Here is a 25,856-nt window from a genome sequence, read left to right on the forward strand (position 1 = left end):
AAATGTCATTGAGAAAACAAAGACGGCAAAGGTTTTTACTCAAACATCCTTTCTGAATGTAAAAGTAATCCTATAAGTAATCATTTTGTTTTTGAAAAGCATCTGTAATGTGATTACAATATTTTTGCTGGTAACGTAAGGGATTACAGCTACCGGTTTTTGGGGGGTAATCCGTTACTCCCCAACCCTGGCTAGAGGTCTGACTAAAGAGAATAGCATGAGATTTACTGAGATCTTAACCTGATCTAGGAAAACAAGATGTGACATGATGTCTGTAGCTTTGGACTGTTACTTCTACCACAGGCAGCAAGAGGTAAGAAGACATGTCTGTATGTGTGTGTGTGTGTGTGTGTGTGTGTGTGTGTGTGTGTGTGTGTGTGTGTGTGTGTGTGTGTGTGTGTGTGTGTGTGTGTGTGTGTGTGTGTGTGTGTGTGTGTGTGTGTGTGTGTGTGTGTGTGTGTGTGTGTGTGTGTGTGTGTGTGTGTGTGTGTGTGTGTGTGTGTGTGTGTGTGTGTGTGTGTGTGTGTGTGTGTGTGCGTGTGTGTTGTGACTCTGTATATGTGGATCACTGGTTTCCAAGCTTCCAGCTCTCCTGTCCCCTGGCCATTCTCCAAGCTCAGTCTAACGAGCCAACATGGATTTGGTAATGACCCTTGTGCCCTCAGAGGCCACTACTGTCCTTTTGGAGGAGGTCAGTATACCCCAGCCAGCCTGACAGGCCCAATGATACACACAACCACGAAGGCTTGGTCTTGCTTACCTGCTTGGTCCCACTGCTTGCCTGATTTGTGGCTGTGAAAGAAAGAAGTGGAACAAAATGAGTGTGTCCTTACCTGTCAATGATGACTGGGTCGGAGGGCGTCTCGTTGCGGTTTCCACAGCTCTTCTTGTCACAACAACGACTAGGGGAAAAAAACACAAAAGACACAATTCGCTATCACACTTAGGTTTACTAAAAACATTTACTATCATTTGTTGCTAGAGTTGTTGGACGGTCTCTGGTAACAGTGGGCATACAGCGGACTATGGAGTCAGAGAGGAACCATGTGCAATCTGTTGTCCCCCTTCTCCCCCATCCCCCCACCTCGACCCACGCTCCAGCTGGGCAGGGCTCCAGCCAAGGTCACTCAGCGACTCGCTGACAGTTTGGACAGCGCCCAGAGATGGCCTGGCCGGCCCGGTGCTGAGCCACCTCCATCCTGCCCCCGTGCCATCACCCCTGCCACACCGCCATGGCCACCCTGGCCTTGCCCAGGTCTGTGCCACTGCCCCTCTGCCCCTGCCCAACTGCTCATGTGGTGGCATGCCGTTTCAGAAAAGGGGGTGTGAATTCAGCCAAATGGGCTCTTCTGGTTGGTCGCCATTAGGATCAGTTTCCCAATCATTCTGATTCAGTCTAGTGTAACAATAGCACAGTGCAAAGAGAGTTTTTCAGTTTTCCCATTTGTTGGTAGTGGTAGTGGCATACTTTCTAGTAGTTTAACAGTTCATTCAGTGTCAATTACATTGCATTCAGAAAATGAATTTGGATTCAATATACGCCTTTTGTACATTTACATTCAAAATTCTTTGTTTCATGCAGTGACTCAAACGTATTTTATTTAACTAGGCAAGTCAGTTAAGAACAAATTCGTATTTACAATGACAGCCTATCCCGGCCAAACCCTCCCCTAAACCGGACGACGCTGGGTCAATTGTGTGCCGCCCTATGGGACGCCCGTTGTGATTCAGCCAGGGATCGAACCTGGGTCTGTAGTGACGCCTCTAACACTGCGATGTGAAATTGAAATGGGAGTCCTGATTATGCGGGTGGTTAACAGTAACTAAGGTCCCATTTTAAATATAAATGTGTTATTCTAAAGATAATTGAAACCAACCCTGTTATTCTTCAAAATTATTCATATTGCATGACCTGCCGAGGACCAATTATGCTCACACACTCACCCATGCTGTCATGAATCACATTGCCATTTGACAAACAAGCTTAAAACTGAGCCACCGAATGCCAAATTAACCCATTTTATGAATCATTTATCACACCGTTTGATCTCTAAGTAGAAGAAAAACATAAACTAAGTACTGTTTTTTTGCCTGGTTTTTGTGTGTGTGTGTGTGACTGTTTCCATAGAACGCACCACAATAATTTATTCCCCCAGCTACTTGGAACCATTAGCAAAGTTCCAGGAGACCAATTAGCATTGGAAACCCAATGGTGCTGCTGTGGTGACAACCTCCTCAAACTGAGAAAGTGTTATAAACAAACTGGACCCCAGGAGCACTGCCAGGCCCCTCGGGGGACCCGGGGCCCTTCGCACACGAAAACAAACCTTGGCTGAGCGTCCACAATATCGCCTTAATGACGTTTCCCCCCGGGCCCAAACTGGCTAACACCCTGGCTAGCTAATGACTGAGAACACAGGCCAGTAAGTCAGACGAGTCCCACAAAACAACTAGACTGGATATCCAGTCAGCGTTACTATGGTTTTTTCAGCTACAGCCGAGAAATAGTACTGAGCATGAGCAGTGCTGGTCCAGTGAGCGCCACAGCAACGAAACCATTGAGGCCAACTTGATGATTTGTCAATCTAGCAAAAAGGACCCACACCGAATCTACAATAAGAAGTGAGCCTGGAATGCCAGTTTTATCCCAAGATGGGCAGCCTGCCTTGGCTGGTCACTAGCATCATTATCATTGTCCCTCCAGTCAGCCAGGCATACTTCAAATGATCCCCACAAGTGGAATCTACTTAAGCACTAAAAAAAGGAGTGTTCGAAGCTGAACTATCAGAGTTTAGCTTTAAAAAACAAGAGAAGCCTTCAAAGGCTCCCTGAGGAACCTGAAGACGGGCATCAGAGGGATGGAGAACAGAGCCAGTCTGTTGGATCACAGGCCTGTGATAAGATGCGCACACAGTGAATGGCTGTCAATGGAGGGCTTGTTTTCAAAGGGCAAGTGCTGTAATTACCCAGCCCAAACATGAGGGCCGCAGCCAGACCTAATGATATGCGGCAGGACGGCAGGCAGACAGCCGGCTTGGCTGGGAGAGGACGCCCGTGGCAAGCCTTTCCCACACAGCGTGCCCTCTTCCAGCCTGGCACCGGGGCTGGTGCCCAGAGCCCAGTCCTGGCTAGCCTGTGTACCCATAGCACAGTCCTCCGATGACTGGCCCACGCCAACTGACTACCACAAAGCCCCATTTGGTGGTTTTGGAAGAGCCAGTCTCAAATGAAAGAATGCTGTGTTGATATTGGGAGCCAATTCAAGTCACACGACATGGAATACAGTGACACTTCAAATGTACTTGCTAATCAACTACTGACATAGTTAAGTTGATATTTGTGTGTGTGTCAAGTAGTGATATTTAAAAATACTTACAAGTTTTTTTAAACACTGTAAATGAAGGGCCTCCATTTTGATCCTACAATCTATAATGTCGTCATCTCTATCCGATTAAAGACGAATAAACTCATTGCAAATCTTTTAAATTGTCAAACCTTCCAATAGGTTCAGTGCTTTTAACTCTATGATGAGAGAACTATTCTTTATCTTCAGAGAGTTCTGGACAAAGGGACAAGTCTCTAAGCCACCACCAGGGACCACATGGCCATGCCGGAGAGGGTCCCTACCAGCTGCTACAGTATACTTCCACTGCTGGTTGGAGTGTGTTACTTTACACGGCAGCGAGCCAGGCTGCAACACCACACGGGACTAGATAAAGACACCTCAGCCATCACGTCCCCCGTCACCTGGGAGACCGAGGGGGAGATCGAGATAGATGAAGAAAGAGAGCGCATCTCTCTCATCCCCTTCTCATTAGCCAATGGAAACACGGCATTCATCAGGGGAAGGATGGTTAATAATCACACTCAATCACGTAATGACCGACGCCAAGTGGAACCGTCATTAGGAAAATGAAGCGACGTATCAGAGGGGATCTCCGAGGAGGAGACAATGGGTCCGTCACTCAAAGAAGACCCCACATTTTCAGTATCGACCATTTTTCAACTAAATGTTGAAAAGTTGAATGTTCCTCCATGCACTGTTTGAAATTGGCTTTGAAATGTGAAACAAGATGCATGAGATAACCAGGAGACAACCCTCAGATATGGTTTCCCCAGCTAGGTCATAAAATGAGTGCGATAATGACTTAGACCCTGATTCAATCAAAATAACAGACGGAGGGTTTCCATGGTGAGGCAAATCAGCATTCTTCAAGCACTGTGTTTAAACACTTAGCTGAATTATTGATTCAGCTAATCAACAATTGCCTTCTCACAGGTAAATGCTCTCTATTGTCTTGCCCCAGAAACGTCCAGATCAAGGTTTTGCTTGAATAGCAGTTGATGCATATGCAATTGGGTTCCAACAGGGATAACTGAGTCAGTGGAAAAGGCAAAGGGCTGTGTCGACCCCAACCCCCTCCCTCCCTCCCTCCCTCCCTCCCTCCCTCCCTCCCTTACTCTTTTTACTCCTCCAACCAGCTGAGGCCTCTCGTGGGCCAAGGCGTGGAACTCCTCAACCCCCAGTGTCCAAGGCAGCACACAAACACACTTCCTGTATTGCATAATTAACACTCACTCCTACCAGGCCCTAACCAACGCCCTACAGACTTGCGCCCAGCCAACCTCCATCAAAACACACACAAACACATAAAGCCCCCATCAACATGGGCCTTCATCCGGCAGACACACAGTGGGTAGATAATGACTCAGCATGGTATTCAATTCAACTATATTAATTTAATGAGAGCAACCCTGTAGGGCTGTATAGAGAGGACTATATAGCACGAAGAGGGATGGCCCACAGAGGAATAAGGATGCCTCTTCTTGCATTAAATTAACTGGTTTTGACCAATGGGACTTTAACCTTGAGCCTTGTGTTGATCCCTTAAAGGAAAAGTTCACCCCAACATCAATTTTTTGCCATCAACTGTCCTGGAGTCAATGGTATGTGTACATGTTGTGTAGATTCTTGTACATGCATCAGGAGAACTGCAGACCCCAATCCCAGATTAACTTAGATGGTGCCAATCATGCCCATTCATTTGATTTTGGGGTGAAATATCCCTTTAAATAGAGTGGCACTCACCTGCACATGATCTCGTGGGTGAGAAGGACACGGCACATCTCTGGGTTTTTGTCCTGGCCCTCGTAGAGGATTGCCTGAGGAGAAGAAAAGAGCAGCCGGTATTTATGTTTGTTTAGTCTTCTTTTGGGTCCCTGTACTTGAACTTGTGCTTTCCCTGTACGATATCCGATCATAGCCCTGTAAAGGTTGTGACTACATATAACTGGGAGGCTTTGTGCACGTGTTCGTTATCAGTGTCTGCTAAATATCTACAATGGAAGTAGATGACACTTTATTGGCGTAAGCGCCGCTTGGTCTAACTTTCATATCATATTAACAGGGAGAGAAAGGAGGTTAGACTGAAGAGATGGTGGAGGGGGACGATGAGGGAGTAGCGTGGTGTAGAGCGGCCCGGCCGGCCCTCCACCCCTCCCAGACAGATGGCGGTGCGAGCCCCAGTAAGAGAGAGAGACCACCCCCTGGGCATCCTTCACTGGAGCTGCCATGTCGGCCATGGATGACGGATGACCACTGAGAGGAGCTGTTCCCTCCTTCATTCTCTCTATACCTCCTGTGTCAGAGGGATGGAGGGAGGAAGAGAGGGAGGGAGTGCTCCATCCCACTCCCAATGACGTACCCCTACCTCGTCCACCTAGGTGGTCAGTTGCCCCACACACACATACGCACGCACACACACACCCCCAAGGGGACAATACTTTTAGGATAACGACCACTTCTGCATTATTGATTCCTCCCAGCCTCTATATTAAAATCTGCCAATTTCGCCAGAAGGGGTGGGGATTGCAACAGGGACCAGGGAAAGGGAGTGGGAGTGTGTGTGGGGAGGAGAGGAGGTGTGGGAGGGGGGGGGGGGGGGGGGTATCGGGTCGATATTTATACATCATCATTTCTGATTCAAGTAGCCGCTCCACCCCCTGGAGCTAGTCTGGGAGTTTTCATGGGGGTATATCATGGACGTACGTGAGTAATACCACCATGTCGAAAAAGGCAAAAAGGAGAGTCAAGATTCGGCTTTTTTGAGGATGATAAGACAGACTGAAGGGGGATATCAAACAGATATATTTTCCTACACATACACTCTTAAAGGAAGATTATTTGTATTCCTATTGTGTGCAACATACCGCCTTCCAGGTAAATGCATTATATACAGTAATACGTTTGAATTTGCCAATAGGAGTGTCTGAGAATGGGCTCCTAACAGCCAATCAATAGACCTAGGCCCCCCTCTGGCTGCTAGATGGCTGCCTTTCTGCGGGTGGACACACTACAGTATGCAAAGTCTGCATGTCTGTCTGTCCAAGTCTAGGCAGGAGGGAGGGATTTGAGTGGCACACCCGAGGTAGAAAGCTCCTTGTGTTGTTGTCAGAATTATTGTCTCCGGCGCGCCGTCGCTGCAGCACATTAAGGGCTATTGATTGGTTTCCGTGGCTGGCGCTTTGTCGAGGACCTGGTTGCCGCATCGATCTGTGACAGCCTGACATGGCGACGCAGGGAGGGCCTGGTGGGCTGGGGATAGGGAGGGCCTGGTGGGCTGGGGATAGGGAGGGCCTGGTGGGCTGGGGATAGGGAGGGCCTGGTGGGCTGGGGATAGGGAGGGCCTGGTGGGCTGGGGATAGGGAGGGCCTGGTGGGCTGGGGACAGGGAGGGCCTGGTGGGCTTGGGATAGGGAGGGCCTGGTGGGCTGGGGACAGGGAGGGCCTGGTGGGCTGGGGACAGGGAGGGCCTGGTGGGCTTGGGATAGGGAGGGCCTGGTGGGCTGGGGATAGGGAGGGCCTGGTGGGCTGGGGATAGGGAGGGCCTGGTGGGCTGGGGATAGGGAGGGCCTGGTGGGCTGGGGATAGGGAGGGCCTGGTGGGCTGGGGACAGGGAGGGCCTGGTGGGCTTGGGACAGGGAGGGCCTGGTGGGCTGGGGATAGGGAGGGCCTGGTGGGCTTGGGACAGGGAGGGCCTGGTGGGCTGGGGATAGGGAGGGCCTGGTGGGCTGGGGACAGGGAGGGCCTGGTGGGCTGGGGATAGGGAGGGCCTGGTGGGCTGGGGATAAGGAGGGCCTGGTGGGCTGGGGATAAGGAGGGCCTGGTGGGCTGGGGATAGGATGGGAGGGTGGGCGTGTGGGAAGGAGTGTACAGTACAGCACAGTGTATGGTGGAGCCAGGTTGCCCCCATGTCTTCTAGCCTGACTGGTCAAGACTAGTTATTTGCCACTGGGGTACTGTAAATTGATAGCACTTTAGCTCAGCGGGTAAAATGACTGAAGGGTGTCTGTGTTCATGGGTTCAAATCCCAGGTGGGATAAGTTGACTCATGTTACATTATGTACAAAATGGGTGGTGGGTTGCAGTATGATACGCAGTGAAACACTGCTACTGGAAACAACGTTCACACTTCACTGGTAACCTGTTAAACGGCTGGGATCAGAGTAGGGAGAAAGCTCACCTGTTTGGTCATGGAGTCTATTAGCCGTACAAACAGATCTTGTTCTGTCCTGATGCCTGCAACACAACACAAATATGTATCAGATATCCTGCAATTACACTGCAATAACACATGACACCAATTTGGATTATTGAAATGTTACAATCCATTGACAGAACAACAAGTTTCATGTCATCTTCCTCTGTAAATAATTTGCATAGAAGTAGGCGTGTGGTTTAGCCAAATGAAATGTCTCGAGCAACAACAACAGTCTAAACATCAGCCTAAAATGCAAATTCACTTCTTTCACAGAAAGAGAAACATAAACGACGAATTTCTAATAACATCTTCTCACTGAATTCTGTTTATTTGTGTCCCCATAGTGTCTTTATGTTTTCTGTAGTGCTTGTCATGTAGACCAAGCTTTTCTAACCCCCCTCAGCAAAAACAAACAAGCCTGTGCTCTCTAGCTTTTACTATTTATGATTTCCCGGCTGCAACTGCCGAGTTCCCCTCGCTCCCGCTGCCTTTTTGGAATTCTCATTCACAGACAAATTAAATAGCAATCATTATTGCTTATCTTTTATTAGCTTTGCAACGGAGCGTAAATACGACATAAACACAACAGGGGGTAGGTAGTCAAAAAGGACCATGGGAAACGAGACGATTTTCTATTTCTTGCCTGTAATTGCATCAGGCTTTGGTGTTCTCTCACCATTTCTTTGTCCTTTTTCAAAAAATGTCATTTTTAGATTACTTGTGAATTGTACTGTACCCCACCCACAGTCTTCTGTTTCTTCTCGGGATGTGGTCTCAAAACAAAATCCATGGCAACAGGAATCTAAGCTGTGTGCTTTAAAATGACCACAGATCAGTGATCAGTGCTCAAATTTCAAGTTCTTTTCCCCAATGACCAAAACAGACTTTAGGATTTGGTGGTCGTCAAATATAATTCCAGATGTGATGAGGATTACCGTTTATATTTATGCTGTCTTTTTTTATTTAATGTCCTAGCCTAGCAGTTAGAGCGTTGGGCCAGTAATCAAAAGGTAGCTGTTTCGAATCCCTGAGCCGACTAGGTGGAAAATCTGCTGATGTACCCTTGATCAAGGCACTTAACCCTAATTGCTCCTGTAAGTCGCTTTGGATAAGATCGTCTCCTAAATGACTAAAATGTCAATGCACAATGTTTTTCCTGAAAGTGCTCAAGCTAATCTTTCCACAGAGAGTAGCAGGAAGAGAGAGAACGCTGCAATATGTTTGGAGGGATTATCGTGGTCTTACCGTTACTGTAAAGAAGCTGTAGCCTGTAATGGATGCCGTTGTTGGTCTTCTCTCCATTGTACTCCTGAAAGAGTCAAATTCAAACACAGAAAATTATCAAGATGGCTCTCAGCTTTTGAGGTGACACCCAAAATCAAAGGCAACATCAGCCCATTTAGTCCCCTGCTGTGATGTTGTCATAAAGGGTCTTGTACGTAATCCAATATCTCACAACAAAATGAACTACCTGGGAAAAAAAAGAACTAGAACATCCTAGTCTCAATCTACTCTATCGCTGACATTCTCCGAAGAGACCACCATCCCGGTCCTAATCCAAGCAGATGTTGGGCCACAAATCGAAATCTTAAACCCAACTCTGGTGCCACAGGGAATACCCAGACTAATACGGCATCCACTGCATCCAATTAGAGATCATCTGAAGAGGACACATAAATCCCATAAGAGGTCAGGGGACCAACCAGCATTATTACTGGTTATCCGCTGTTATAACACTGTTATTACCTTGTGGTTTCATTTGAGGTCGAATTAACTTGCAATCAGAAAGCTGTTCGTTAAGGTATATCACACTGCCACAATAACAGGTACATCTAATAATGGTATGCAACTGAAAACATATCAATTAAAGTGAACATTTGTAATATCTACTAGATCCGTATAGGAAGACAGTTCTGGGAAAGTTAGTTCTAGGGGTTCATGTTTTTAAAAACAAATCTCTTTTCCCATAAACTCTGAGGATAATCCACACCATTCTCTGATTGAGTTATATTTATGAAGTTGATAAGCCCTTGCTATTTTTGAGTATTTGTCTAGGCCCAAAATCCCACCGCAGGTCCATGATGATATACAACATGGAATCTCCATCTTTCCTTCAACTCCCGTCGCTGACACGCACACAACAAACCAGCTGCCTTACTGTTGCATCGTCTAGCCAGGAATAAATCAAACAGCAAGAACAAAAGGACAAACCCAGGTAAGAACTGAAACAACCCGGTTACCACAGCTATACAGAGAGATGTAGTAAAAGAGAGGAGACATTATCTCTAGTCCAAGTGACAGTGCCCAGTTAGTGTTGGTCACCACGGTCACCGATGACCTCAGCTCCCAGGTGGGCCAAGTCGCTCTCACTGATCTCGTGTCACCTCTTCAACGGGCGGGCACCGGGAGAGAGGCCACATCCGCTCCTCTCTCCCTCTCTCCCTGTCTCTTTCTCCTTCCCTCCCTCACAATCTCTCTCTCTCTCTCCTTCCCCCTCCGCCGTGCGGTGCCAAGCGTGCCGTGGAGTCTTGGCAGGGGCCCAGGGGCAGGCTGGAGGTCAAGGCAGAGGGGAACGGGCAGGGAGGACGGGAGGAGCGGCCGTGCCAGCTGGCCGCTGTCCCTCCTGACCGTGGGCGGAGCTGTTCTCTGTAACCTTTTACTGAGAACAACCCCCTGGCAGCATGGCAGAATGGCCCATGCGGCAGGTAGAGAAGTGGGTTACCATTACCACTGAGAGCACAGGTACTGCTGAACAAATACCAGAGGCAGAGAGAGACAGAGAGAGAGAGACTCATAAACTGGTCAACTATATAACAGAGCTTGTAGATGGCACATGAATGTACAATAAATGACATTAACAACTACTGATTAAAATTAATACAAAGGCTTTTCATAAGCATGTCTTATCAAATCATCATATTTGCTCTCCTATCTTGTATTATTTTTTATTTATTTAACTAGGCAAGTAAGTTAAGAACAAATTGTTATTTACAATGACGAACTACCGGGGAACAGTGGGTTAACTGCCTTGTTCAGGGGGAGAACGACAGATTTTTACCTTGTCAGCTTGGGGATTCAATCCAGCAACCTTTCGGTTACTGGCCCAACACTCTAACCACTAGGCTACCTGCCACCCTGAAATAATACAAATGAATACAAGTTCGATTTTTTTTAAATACATACCTTCACATAACCTCTTATCAAAATGACTTAAATAAAAATAGTTTAGTTGAGTTTAATGTCTGATTTAAAGCTGAATCAATCAAAACTGCTTCATTAAAGAGTTCCTGCTTTCTGCTCATCACTGCCCCCCAACAGGTTCTTTGTAAACTGTGAGTGCTTCTATATCTGAATGGTTTCTATCCTCAAACAGCTCTCAGGATTACAATCTTTCAGCAATTGTAAGAAATCTCAAAAGCTTAATGTACTTTCTGAAATCAAATACTTTGAATTAGTATTGAATTACAACAACAGATACTTACAATATGTCAAATCTGTTAATTAAATGAAAATGAAAACATGATCTTTATTTATGAGGTGGACATAATCAATATATAATTTACATAAAGTATATTATCTTCAAATAAATGTGTACAATTTAATTCAAATCAAATCAATATAATTAAATTAGTGTATATAAAATAGAATATAATTCTGTTACAGAATGTAGAGATATAGAATGAATCAAAATCTAATTCACTAAAGAAATGCATTACATTGCATTGCAGTATACTGTATATAATAAATCAACAAACAATATAGGGAAAAAAATATTGCTCTTGACTTGACATCAAGAAAACTGTGAGTGTATCCACAGTTTCTGTGCTAGACATTCCATATTTCAAAGCATCACTGCGCTATAGCACTGAACGAAGCAGAAGGAATGACGTCCCACAAACACTGGCCCCAGCGTCAACGCCACCCTTTTATCCCCAATGCCAGCTATACCTGGGCACACATGCCCTCCTCCCCATTCCCCTTTGTGTGTTGGTCTTACTTTGTCTTTCTCCACAAAGTCTATGTAAGAGGTTCTCTCGATCTCCACGGGCTGGCCCTGTCGGTCGTACAGCGCCAACACAAAGTGGAAGAAGTTGGATTTGCGTAGGTTCGAGGGGGGCTGTTTTTCATAGTGAGCCCGGGCCAGACCTACACCGCTATAGATAGGAGAAAGAGAGCGAGAGAGGGACAGGGGGAGAGCAAATGGGGGAGAGAGAGAAGGATGAAATTTGGTTAGTACCGTGTAGCCAAGGAGCACCGGGGCAATTCAAAACACAGCAGGCGCTATTCAATCACAAGCTGTTTCTGCAGGTAAAACAAAATGTTGTTTACTGTGTGAAACTAAAATAAAGTTTTCCAATAATTTAAGTATGACGCCTCGCAAAGAAGATACCCTGGAGCAGTTGGGATTGAATAGGGCCTGGAGTCCTGATAAGTATTAGTATGCAGTTCTTGGTTTCATTTAAGAAACATACGTTTCAAAACGTGTTCATTGTTCTGACAAAAATGGATGTTAGTCAGGTCAATTACTACTATCAGCACCAACTGCAAAACAACCCAAACGGTAATCTTTCAAAACCTAAGTTAAAAACACAAACACAAATAATGAAAAGAAGGAGAGAAAAGTGGAGACGAGAGAGCGAGAGAGAGAGAGTGATAAATGAAATACACTTGGCCCTCTCTTCACGTTCCCTGTGTGTGCCACGCGTTCCTTTGTGTTATTTGTCTCCTCGACCACCTCAACAATGTGAATTTGGCTGGGTAGCAAGGACTCCAGAAGGCAGCGTCTGCCTCGGTTCGTGCCAAGCGCTGTGGGGTACCATTCGGCTTGGCAACCGCGCCACTCCAGTTTTCCCTGACCTGTCAGTCAAACTCTGCCCTGCATCCCCTGGGCCCGGAGAATAAAAGACCTCCACACACTCGGCGTGCGCCATATGCGCACACACACACACACACACATACACACACAGACACACTCGGCCCTTTTCACCATTGATTTAGAGACGGAGGATGTCTGCTAACACACCACGCAGACACTGCTAACCAGGGTTGGAGTTCATTTAGATTAAAAGTGAAGTTTTGAAGTGAATGCCAATTCAAAAGGTGACATGGTGTGGAATAGATGACAAATTAGAATTGAAAAGGTTTCAAAGCTTTGGAGAGGAATTAATATAGAAGGTTTTTAACCATCGGAACTTAATTCAATTGATTTTGGAGAAAGAGGAAATGATATCTAGAAGAAGCTGAATGGGTGACGTTACACACACTGATTCTTGACCTGTCACTAATAAATGGCAGATTGTGGTGAACATTGATAACCACTTGCAACAACAACAAAAAATGAAGTTGAGACTACATGAGAGAAACATACAAAAGAAACTAAATGGAAATGAACATAAACATATGTAAAAAGAAAATGGTGCAGAATCATGTCTTCAGGTGAAGAAAATAGACGGCAGATTGCAGTGTCAGAATGATTTGGACTGATTGACTTTACATGTACCTTGTGGTCTGGAAGACTGTGCATAACTTCTCTAGGCCGTGTACAGAGAGCAATTGTTTTTGTAAGATATCTCATGCATCTCTGCTTATCTCATAGCTTCAATATAAACCGATTTCTAGATCCAAGAATCGATTCCTCATTCAGGAAAATGTTCAAGGATGCATGAGCGTAATTGCTTTTTAAAAACGCAGACAGATCTAAATATATAAACAAACGCTTGCAGGCAGCTATAGGAGCTCTATTGTTCAATCAATGAAACATCTAAATATCATAATGCTTTGGTATCAATCTCTGTTCAACTTGGTTGCTGATATCTCATTTATCTACACTAACAAAACAAACAACCATGATCAATACGAGATTCCAAGTGTATTTACGTCACGCTGCTCGCTTAGCAATTACCACTTCCGCCTGATTCGGCTCACGTCGAGGCTCGAACGCAGGATCTCTGCTTTGCTAGCATGGGTGACCGCCCGCCCAACGCATCTTACCAGTCAGCGCCACGTGAAAAGCTAGCTACACCTCAGGCTGAGGAGTAAGATTCACACATCTCCATGTGCCACACAATCGCAAAGCAGTTCATGTCGAAATATTTATTCACGTGCTGCATTTTTCTTGGAGGGCGGAGCAAGTGTTTTTGGAAAGTTGCCTGGTTGCTTTCTCTCTGCGCTCATGGGTATAGTCCGCAGGCGCTAGATTAATACAGGTGTGACCTTTCTGCACCCCATTACCAATGCTTACTGCCTCATTTGTAACCCAGTTGTTGAAAGCGAATTCCTGGACTCAGTTCTGAAGACACAAAGACAAAAAGGTTGCACATGGGAGAATGGCGTTTTACATCGGGGGGAGATATGAGAGAAAGAGAGTCAGGGCCTATCTGGCGTCATGGTTTCAGTGCTACTAAATATTAAGTGTGGGACTGATAGGGGATTTTTCCTATCTAGCAAACCCTCATTAAAAATCCCATGAAGTTGCTGGATGTTTTGCTGAACACAAACATTAGGTGCCCGTACTACTGCCATGGCCTACATAGAAATCATCTGGGGGAAAAACTCAAAATTATACTTAACTACCTAACAATTAATAAAACAAGACTCGAGTGAGAAACAGCCCTCACTATCATATCACTTCCCACCTCCAATTACATGTATAAACCCCCCTTCAACACCATTACCCCAATTATGAAGCTACGCCAGAACATCGGGGATACGTTGAGACCTCCAGCCACGGCGGCAGTGCCAGAGCCAGTATCAGCACATCCAGATCTCTCTGCACTCTATCGACACAGAAAGCTTGTTAGCGTTATTATTTCAATTATGCTAATTGCAGCCACATCCACTTATGACTGGGCGCGGCAGCCTGTAGCGCACGGCCTTAGCACTCAGTATAATAAAAACAGTATCGATGGCACACAGGTTTCTACTACACAGGCTGTGTAAATCAGAGGGCAACAGACTGACAACAAATAGCGCTAACAGATCTTCTGACGGAGCTCCACCCTACATGCGCGTTGACACTTCATCCCCACTGTAAACGCTGAAGGAAGAGATCACGTGTGAACCAGCAACTGTCATCCAGTCACCTCTCAACACAATCAGCTGACACCAAAATCCCATGTCCATTCTGTGTCTGATGTCAACGCTCCGATAGGGATGGTATGTTTACTGAACTAGTCGTTTTAATATGGTCTGGTGCAATTGATCTAAAGTCAATTAGAGAATTTAACAAGATTTTGAGTTGTGGTTTTAACGACTAAAAATATATATATTTTTTAAGAGATTCTACATCATTTGAATTCATTTTTAGGTCCAGCTATCCGCCATGCAGCATTAGGATGGTCGTCAAAGTGTACATTCTTCGGCAGTATCGGTTTAATGCAATGCAGCAAATTCTAATTATGATAAATGAAAAAGGTAACCCCGGGCTAAAGTCCTCACTGCTGGAGGGCCTGCACACTTCAGGGAAATAGATATTAAGCACTGAGACTTCTGCTCCGAAATGATCTACTAATGAACATGCAGCAGAAGGGTTCTCCTTCTATAATGGACACTGTTGACTGTACTCTCTGTGTGTGTGTGTGTGTGTGTGTGTGTGTGTGTGTGTGTGTGTGTGTGTGTGTGTGTGTGTGTGTGTGTGTGTGTGTGTGTGTGTGTGTGTGTGTGTGTGTGTGTGTGTGTGTGTGTGTGTGTGTGTGTACGTACATGTATAAAATATATTGTTCTACATATAGCTGTGAAATAGTACCCATGAGCAGCTGGTAAATCTTCCAGATTGTGGCTTTAAGGGAGCGATCAGTGGTTGCCCTCCCCACTGCCCCCACTCTCCCCTGGGTGGAGAGCATCCCCTGTGCCACCAGAGTGGGCACAGTGGACACGGCCCGCACCCCTCCAGCATTAATCAGCTGGGTGATGGGGTGTGACCGACCTACCGACCGAGCGGCGGAGTCTTTAACCAGCGCGGCCGGCTGCTTCCTGCAGGACAGCCTAATGAGCCATATACCATTGCCTTGTTTATACAAATGGGATGCAAGCAGAGTATTAACAATCTCCTCTCTCTGGCCTACTGCCACTGTGTTAATCTAATGAATAGTGGAACTGTAAATCACACAACCACTGTGGTGGTTGTACGGCCACCCCTCTCTGGGTTGCAACTTGGTCTGTCCCTGGAGAGGACAGTAGGTGACAAAGATATAGGACTAACACAGAGAAGACGTTGAGTATAAAACCAAGGACGAAACCAAAGGAGATAGTAAAAAGGGGGGGGTATCAGAATAAAACAGCATGGAAAACCAATGTAAGGAACATTGACCTATCTAAATTCAGACTTACACTAATTGCACCAGCAAATGTTGGGGGGTGGGGGGATCACATTAAATATATGCAAATGTTGGTGTGTGTGTGTGTGTGTGTGTGCGCATAAGGAAGAGTGTAATTTATGCAGCCGATACACAATTACTCTGGCATACATTTGCCCAGTCAGGGCCGCTCCCTCCCTAGTGCTTGTTTGGTTAGCTCTTATTAGCCGTGTAATATGAGCTAATGAGTGGAAGCCTGGAACACGGCAGGAGGACAGCCCTCGCCTGTGTGTGTGTTTTGAAACACTATACCCTCGGTAGGCAGGATGGGTAGTCTCGGATGCTTTCAGTCTAGAGTTATGTCTGATGAAACCTATCACCGCACTCCCTTAGACATCTCTCCTCTCCCCTCTCACAATATAGGACCAACCATTTAGTATTACCCACATATTGCAAGGTTGTTACGCTGCTACGACAAGGCTTTGCCTTAAGAAATCCAAAACAAAAAAAACATCATAGTGGAAAACAAATCCCGTATACGGTCTACTCTATCTGCCCCAATGAACTATCCCATCGCTAAAGCAATAAGCTGCCTCGTTGTTAAACATCTGTCAGTCTTTGAGCAATCAGGTTTCAGGAATCTCATTATGCCGTTTCAGAATTCAAAAACTCCAGTGAATGATTTGGCCAGTCAGTGACCAATCAAACATCACAATCGTACAAGCGCAATTGAAAAAACGTCAGTGCCACTCTGCATTGATAACATCTGAACAGAGTTCAGTCATCAGAAGAGAGATGTTGCGACTACATTGACGTGTGAGAAGCGTCAATTACTTCGCAAGGAAACGGATATTGAAAAGAAAAATCACAGTTTGACATTGTTTTTACACCTCACTTCAGAAGAGCGATACAGAAGCCCCTCTACCCTTCCTACTCTCTTCCTACTCATGCTGTATCAGAAAAGTAGTACTTTCTATTGAAATAGAATGGAATGAGCATCTCTTCAAAGAATACGAAATACTACTTGTAAAGTGGATTCGAAAAGTACTGGCCTACAAAACCACACAAACAAGTCTACAGCTAACACCCACACAGATATGCTTGTGGATCCTCGGCACAACTTGTTTTTTTACACTTACGACACGCTCACACATGGAACACTGCTCACTGTGTACTAATTGGTACACACTCATACTGTGCAAACACTCACGCTCATGTTTTGCACGCTGTCAGAAATACTGCTACCTTTTCCTCTAACTGTAAGAAGAGCATGATCATAGGGTAAAAATCCCTTTCGTCCAATTGTTTGGCAATTGCAGCAAGGCAACTACACCACTTTTGGCCAATGGGGTAATGTTTCTCTGAGCTGGCTGGGTAAATTTAAAAAACGACACACACGATTAGGGTTCACAAATGAAAATCAAACACCAACAGTTTTCTCAACTCGAACTGCTGCCTCTCTCACAAAAGCATTGCACAGTGCACACACGTGGAACAAGTTGTGCAACAGCGATGATGGATACAGACAGCGTGTTTAGTTCAAACGGAAAAGCAAATCAAAACATGTGGGCAAACACTTACTAAACATCAACTAAAGGTAAAATAGTGCTCTATCCATCATTGCACGACAACTTTTACTGTATATCAAGACCTAAGCCATAAGTTACTTAATTTGGCATGAACTGTAGCACGCACCAAATACTCTATAAAAAACGGTGCGTTCTCATCGGCAAAAAATGCATAATATATCTTCACCTTGTGTTTTTCACTGTTTGGTGTCAACTATTTCCTCAGGTTGTAACAGTGTTTTCTACTAGACTTTCTCCCTGTCCGGTGTTTACTACAGGTTAAGCCGAGGCGCACCTGCCCCTAGACTGAAACTCAAAGCAGCACCCTGGTCCTCGCATCACACATACCTCTGCACACTTAATGAGTGGGCCACAGCTGAAACCATTAGTTGGTCACCTGCACACTTCTAATGGGGGTCATAAAGATGGTGGCCTCGCTCAAGCCAACTAATTGTTTGCACGTTTAGGGGCAGCTGGCGAGAAACACTTGTTTCTGTTGCGGGATCCAATGAACTGGTGGCTGAGATTTAGCAGTGAGACGAAGAGCAGGCTATATATATTTACGCGAGTCGCCATGTTGTCACCACCGTGCGACATGTTAGATAGAATGTACAGGAACACGCTGCAACAGGGTGAATGCACTGTGAGGGCCTTGTTTGAACTATCTGACACTATTCCACAAGGCTCAGTAAAATGTAGCTGAATTGAATAGGGGGAAGGAGGGGAGAAATGCTCATTTCACGATAACTATTTTGCTCTCTAACAAATAAGAAATAAGAGGTCAGACATATTCATTGACCTCGGGGATTGTGAATGATGATAGGTTACAGTGAAATGAACCTTGGACAAAAATCTCTCCCAAGACGACATGTGGTGATGTGAAATATGAGTGAGTGCCACACCGCACAAATATGTCTGTCTGTACAAATGGGTTTCTCCGTCCCATATGCCTGAGGCCAATAGGGAGTATTGTCTCCATATTTTGAGTCCAGTGACTGGCGATGATTGAGGCAGTGACGGATTGGGCTCTGGATATAGAATCCTGGGCTATCAGTCTCATCGGTTGCTGCCAGTGAACACGGAACACTCAGTCTTCTGCTAAGCTTGGGAACTTGCACTTTATTAAGTCGCCGCCCGCCCCCCCCCCCCTTCCTCCTCCTAGCAGACAAAGACAGGGGCAACATAATTCACTTTGCTCGATTTTACAGTGGCAACTGGGGAGGGTCAAGTTAAATCTGTTCTTTAGTTGTGCAGACCACTCAGTCACACACACACACCCCTCCTCTCCCTGCCTCAGTGGAATGGCTGTTTTTGGGGTTAGGATCGGGAAAGGCAGTTATGGTGGGCATAAGCTAGGGGAGTGTCTCTGAAAGCGATCCAGACCAATGCTTTGCACATTTAAATCAGCAATGACCATTTCTTAATGAAACACTTTACTATCCATAACAGATCTATCCACAACCACATTCTAGTGCTGAACAAAACGAACTCAAAGTCTCCAGTTCCGTTTTTATTAACACTAGGTCACAAGCAAAGTACACTAGGGTTCCAGAATCCAAAGAAGGCCAGAGGCTCTACAGAGTACTTTTCCCTTACCCCATAACAAGCAACTTCATCTACACGCACAAATGCAACTCTTTTCTGCAATGTGACTTGACATATAGAAACTCACTGTTTGGGCATTGCCCCTCAAAGGAGTTTTGGTGAATGTACTTTTTTTTAATCAAACTTTTTGTGGCATGGTATAAGTTGGATATGGGTAACTCACATGACATTTTTGGTAAGATTTCATCTCTCAAAGCGTCAAACGTCAAACCTGAATTTCCTCTATAGGAGTGTCATTTTTGCGGCTAGTCTACACATGAGCTACTTGTCCATGAGAGTTAAACATTTAAATCAACAATATACCTTGCAAAATGACACAGACACAATGCACTGCACTCCACAAAAGTCAAACACACAAAAAAAGGGCATGCCTGATGAGCTATGCATAATCTTTTTATGCACTGGGAGGGAGAATTATCTGACAACCTGTTATAAAAAGAAATTACAAAATATGATCAAATCCTATAGCAAATGGCTTCAGATAATGATTTTTGGAAACAATTCAAATAGTATAATAAATAACGAATGTACTGTCACTAATAAAGGCCACTTGTCTTATTTTTGCAATATCTTAATCTAGATAAGTGTACATTTTACATTTTCAATATTTCACATAATATAAAGTGATGCACTTTAACAATATATAATATCACCCACCGTATAGCCTATATATGTTCAGCCAAATTGAAGTGTAGCTACCAATGCAAAGTAATGCAACTGTCAACCAGTACTGATCAATAACTTGTATACTGCCGACCACTCAACGCATATCAGTTCTATGAATTCTCTTTGTGTTACAGAGGATAAATGTGTGACACGTGGGTTTAATCAATGCGAAATTCAACTGCATGTCAGTTAAATGTAGCATTAAATGAAGCATCATTCAGTGAACACCAAATATTAAAACTGACATTTACAGTTATGCAGGTGCTGCTGCGGGTCGATTTTTCCCCAAAAAGATATCATTGCATTGTGATGAAGGGAAAATTGTGAACACATTAAAGTAAGTTTGTGGACTTAAAAATGGATTGACACCGTAAGAAAAACAGTATAGCCTACAACGTGTCGTCGAGGCGCTCACCCGTGAGCGGACATGTCAATTGACCCGCTTATCGGACTTGAACTCCCGGGTGGATGTCTGTGTGTGCGACAGAATGACAACTAACACAGAATAAACGTATCTTATCCTAGTTCATTATAACGTACTGCTGTTGTCTAACATGACACCACCACTCGCGGCCTCTTGAAGAGCTGAGGGTCACTTACACGATAGGCCTATACTCTGAGCATATATGATATACTGTAGTCTCATTTTGCATACTCAAAATGCACTGAAAAACGAATAGAATATTGAACATGCAAGATGGTAAAGGTGAGCTACAGTAGGCTTGCTCTTGTTAACCTTTTTGGCTGTTTATTTTTTTTTTGTTCAGACAACGGGATGTGTCAAACTGACGACAAATTGTTGATGCCGCAAACTGACGTAAATATTGACCTAAACTCAGGAGCAACGGTTTTAGTTGTTTACATTTTAATAGTAAATATAAATAATAAACATAGTATTTCATATAATCTGCGATACCCTAATTCAAGGGACAGGGGAGGTTTGTCGTGACTATTTTCCGTGATGACAACTTTGGATGGTTAAAAATGTTCACGCAGAAACGTTAAAACCAAAAAGTAATTTGTCGGTAGGCCTATATAGAATTATTATCAGATTTTAAAGAAAGCATAGGCATTTAACTGGTCTAGATTATTTCAGGTCAGCAGAAGTCATGTATTTAAACATTTGAGTGAAACCAATCAATTTATGCCAATACACTCACATCATCAATATTTCCAATACGATCACCTACCCTATTATTGATTTATATTGTACAAACCGTGTTTTATTTGTTTTAGACCCAAACATCAGCATTAATCAATACTTTATCAATTTGAATTGATTTATGAAAATATTACATTTTATTAATTAAGCCCTTCTAATTCATTATGACTTCAAAACAGCTTAAAAGTTACACTTGTAGGTGGGCTTAAATAATACAAAGGATATGTTCTCCTTGTGTGGCATAGTGGACCTGTTAACACGCTGTCAATCTTCACATCAATAATTTACAATAGCGCAAGCATGTCCATAAAATCGAGTTGCCCACAGCTGGATACACAGCTATTTCGTATAGCCTAAATGAGTAATATTCGATTGAATGTGTCTTGGTATAGTTTAAAATTATAGAAAAGCAATGATGCTCATATGATTTCAATATGATGGGCCAACACAAATCTCATAGTTTAATGGATGCAACTTCACGCCTAGATCACATATAGGCATAGGCCTACATATGAGAGTTATGTTAGGCTGTAAGTATGGACTGGCACTTGTTCAACACAAAGTCTAATATAAATAATGTTGGGGTTTATTTAGGCTATGTGTAAGGGCTTCCTGAACCAATCAACGTATGCACAGATGCAAACTCTTCGAGGTGATATTATTGTTTAGCCTACACTTCTGTGGAACGGTGTTTGGTTTACATTAGGCCACTCATGCGAGAGATATGATGACGTTCTATTAGATGGAAGGTGCATATTGTAAAGTTGAGTTCTTTTCTTTTCAGCGTCAAGAGTTTTCAATAACAGCAAATTGCTTGGAGCTCATTCGGGCATATCACGTGAAAGCCCATCGTGCTCAATACCTTCCACTCACCACGCTTTGTGATGCTAGGCTGTTTACACATGCTACATGTTTACAAGTATTGGGGCACTAAGTCTAGAGTTATTTTGCAAATCAATGCAGGATACGGTAGCCTACTTAAAATGCCAACCGTTAACGTCTTTACAGATGCTTTTCTATCCGGAACGCAGTAAGCCTATACGTTTAGCGTTCCTGTGAGCGGTTCTCGTATAGGCTACGGGTGTATACTGTCGGGCAATCTGCAGTGATCTGTCAGCATCCTGTCCAGCGATTATCATATGTGCGTCTAGTTGATGTTTAACCTACCTTTGTGCTGCTGTGTTCGCGTCCAATATCCCCGCGCTCTGCATCCAAGAGCGGACCGGTGTCATGCCACTCGTGAGCGGTTCCTCTTTCATGGTCAAGGCTCCCCGCGGGAGGCTGTCCTGGATGGAGAACATGAAAGTAACCTACTGGGAACTCTCTCTTAACCAAATCACAAGGCCACCTGGATTAACGACGAGCAACTGAAAAGGGAAGAATCTTCCCCAAAGTGCAACAAGGGGGAAAGCGATAGCGGTCCTTATCCAAAGACGAGCGTCGTATCCCTTTGGGTTTTCCGCTTTATTTTAAATTCCAACCCCAGTTCAGTTCGCTCAAGCTTAACCGGTCTCAAGTTAAAAGAGGGTGGAGAGAGGGTGAGCGCTAGAACAGTTAAGCATCTCGAAGGAGAAGAATCAGCCGGGATCTAGGATACCTTTTCGTTGTGAGTAAAGAGAGGGGAGATGCCGAAGTTGATCAGAAGAAGGCGAACATACGCGCACGGGATTGTGAAATGAAAAGTGGGATAAAACGAGCGACTGCTTCAAAAAGGAGTAAAATGAAATGATTACCAAACAAGAGGGAGGGACGGACCATGGAAGGCTTGCTCTCCCAGGGGAAAAGGGGGATTGGGTAGCAAGAAATCTCATTCCCTCCCTCCCCGTCTCTTTATGCTTCCTCTGTCCCAGCGGAGCGCACCTTCTCTCGGGTTCGGAGGCTCTAGTGCTCTCGAGGGGGACAAGCATGGATTTGACAAGGGCGGAGACTAGTCCTTATATGGAAAAATCATTTCAACGTCAATGGCAGTTCTGTCTTCTCATTGGCTGAAGTCATCAATTACGTCATTTTTGGAATTCGCGGCAAAAGCTTTCCCGGTGTTTACCTGTACTACATTGCACGCTTTGCTGGGCTGTGCGCGTGGACACAAATATGCGTATTGCTTTACCAGATTAATCTGTCGATTTACATGTTGGCCTACTTTTTGAATTGGCTCATAAAGGCATAATGATGACCTCTCATTTGAAAGCATTGACACTGTCCTTTGAGTGCAGAATTACTGAGGAGCACGGACGTCTGTGATTGATATTCACTGTATTTTGTTGTGGCATTGGACTGTATAAAATCCATTATGTTTGTAAGGAGCAATACACTTCCACAACATGGTCATTGGACGTCATTTGTTTTAGAAAGACATACCCACGTGCGCGCACGAACACACACACAAACATGCGCACACATAGACGCACTCCCTCATCATACACGCACGCACGCACACACTAAAATATATTTCACGATGATTGAACATTTGCTAATATATCATGATGGGGAACAGAACAATTGTTGCCTTGTGTCTTTCTTGAGTGGTCCGTAGCGTGCAGGCATTTTACCCAATCATGCTTCTCTTGGCATTGTTGAACGGTATTTGTGAACGTGTTCAATGAGATTTGACAGCGCGGTGTACTTGCAGTCCTTTGCGTCCAGCAATGGTAATTCAATTGATCCCAACAGCCTAATAATAATAATATTAATCATAATAACGCTGTTAATAGTTATTAATAACAAAAACAATGTAATTGTTTCAGGTAATTTGACAGATCAGTGAACGCAATAGCCTATGGCTACCACGACAACTCCAATTTCAATAATAAGGAATCATCCAAAAGCAACCACAATTAAATATTTACACAACTTTAGCCTCTCTAACTTAGGAGGCCAACATGTCTTTCTCTACAAGTAGACTAAATTAATTCGATGATATTTAAAAATATCTCTAAATCGTTTGATAAATTACCATATGATGCTACTTTTAGAAGGAATAACCTGATCCATAATTTCTCACAACTAAACAGGTCTAACTCAGGGGTGTCAAACTCATTCCATGAAGGGTCTGCGGGTTTTTGGTTTTTCTTTCAATTAAGACATAGACAAACAGATGAGGGGTGTTCCTTACTAATTGGTGACCTTATGTCATCAATCAAGTACAAGGGAGGAGCGGAAAACCGCAGACACTCGGCCCTCCGTGGAATGAGTTTGACACATGTGGCCTATCGCATGTCATATTACCGCAATACGGCCTAAAAAAATCTTCAATAAAGATAGGCTACCTTTTTCCTGTTACTTAAACGAACTGTTATAATTAATAAGAAGAAGAAGAAGAAGAAGAAGAATACAATTAATTTAACTTTATCATTATTTTGGTGGACTAGTATCAATTAAAAATAACCAAAACAATATTAAGTTAATGATTAGCCTATAGCCTAACAAAACGTTTGTTTAAACAGTTGGTGTAAAATAAATAACTATTGCATTTTCCCCCCCCTATGGCACTTCAAGGATAAAATTCTATGTTGCGACTAACTAATGTAAATGTCCAGTCTCAAGAGCAAGAAGATGGGTAGGAAAAGGTTTTGTGACATTCATATTTCAATTGCCCTTTCCAGAGCGGTCAACAAAGCCGTCTACAAGGCTAGACCGGACAGTCAGGAGGCCACAAAACACGCAGAGACAATCCGCAACCCCGACCTTTGTGCGGTGGTCTACAGGTAACCATCGAACGCATAACCGTATGTATCAACAATAATAAGCAATGTCTTCTCAGCAGCTGGCTCTTGGTACACTTAATGCCATTTAGGCGACGCATGATTCCAATGGAAATGTTTATAGGCCTAGTGTAGGCTACTGTTAATTATGGTAAGGGAACTAATAGATTTCAGCACGTTTTTTGGAGTCAAATTTGTTCCAGATATTTCTGCATTCATACAAAACACTCAAATTGAGTGGCTTAAGACTTGTGGTATTTATTGTAAAAGCTGATTGAGAACAAACAAACTATATTTTTTCATAGAAAAATGATATCCATCCTATTTTTTAGTCATATGCTCAGGCTTTCTCTTTCAATGTTAGATTGACAGAGTATTTTACGGAAAATTCACTGATCACTGGTCTTGATTTTTCCGTTTGCAAGCGATTGCTGTCACCTAGTGGGCATGACTTGCAACATGCGTTATCAGGGGAAGATGGACTGGGGCATGAATCAAGGTATTATTGTCCTCTCTTTAGTGCATAAGCAAAAATGATCTACAAACATATAGCACTTGTACATATATTCACGATTTCAAAGTTAAAACATCCTCGAAATGTTTCCTACAGCAACATATTCAAAAAGATTACATTTGAACCTGTAACAAACCCCATATTTTGCTCTTCCTTGTCTGAACCAGAATGGCCCATAAAGCAGGAGCCTATTCCATGAGAATACAATATTCTCAAATCCTCCACGAACAAACCTACTTCAACTAATCAAGGGTGTGTTAGCGCTGGGTTAGAACAAAAATGTGCTCCTCCTGGGGGACCCTGATTTAGGCACACTTCTTTAATCCATATACTCCCTCTCCCAGAAACACAGCACAGCACCCCTATACAGCACAGCACCCCCTATACAGCACAGCACCCCTATACAACACAGCACCCCCTATACAGCACAGCACCCCTATACAGCACAGCACCCCCTATACAGCACAGCACCCCCTATACAACACAGCACCCCCTATACAGCACAGCACCCCTATACAGCACAGCACCCCCTATACAGCACAGCACCCCCTATACAACACAGCTCCCCCTATACAGCACAGCACCCCCTATACAGTACAGCACCCCCTATATAACACAGCACCCCCTATACAGCACAGCACCCCCTATAGCACAGCACAGCACCCCCTATACAACACAGCACCCCCTATACAACACAGCACCCCCTATACAACACAGCACCCCCTATACAACACAGCACCCCCTATACAGCACAGCACCCCCTATACAACACAGCACCCCCTATACAGCACAACACCCCCTATACA

The 25,856-nt window shown here is 44.3% G+C and overlaps 1 protein-coding gene across 8 annotated transcripts in view; it reads right to left on the bottom strand.

The window, feature by feature from the left end:
• Window positions 1-22,727, bottom strand: part of LOC139581194 (transcription factor COE3-like) — a 91,895-nt gene extending 69,168 nt beyond the window's left edge. For 5 of the 8 annotated variants that reach the window (XM_071410696.1, XM_071410698.1, XM_071410697.1 and 2 more), the window contains exons 1-6: window positions 22,003-22,727; window positions 11,538-11,694; window positions 8,786-8,849; window positions 7,523-7,578; window positions 5,090-5,163; window positions 834-902 (exon numbers count right to left, since the gene is read on the bottom strand). In XM_071410696.1, coding sequence (XP_071266797.1) covers window positions 834-902; window positions 5,090-5,163; window positions 7,523-7,578; window positions 8,786-8,849; window positions 11,538-11,694; window positions 22,003-22,136 — 554 coding nt within the window. In that variant the 5' untranslated portion in view covers window positions 22,137-22,727. The remainder of the gene's footprint in view (window positions 1-833; window positions 903-5,089; window positions 5,164-7,522; window positions 7,579-8,785; window positions 8,850-11,537; window positions 11,695-22,002) is intronic. The other 3 variants (XM_071410699.1, XM_071410695.1, XM_071410693.1) reach the window with 1 other exon arrangement.
• Between the last annotated feature and the right edge of the window lie 3,129 nt (window positions 22,728-25,856).

Source organism: Salvelinus alpinus, chromosome 7 (genome assembly GCF_045679555.1).
Source record: "Salvelinus alpinus chromosome 7, SLU_Salpinus.1, whole genome shotgun sequence".
Lineage (NCBI taxonomy): Eukaryota > Metazoa > Chordata > Actinopteri > Salmoniformes > Salmonidae > Salvelinus > Salvelinus alpinus.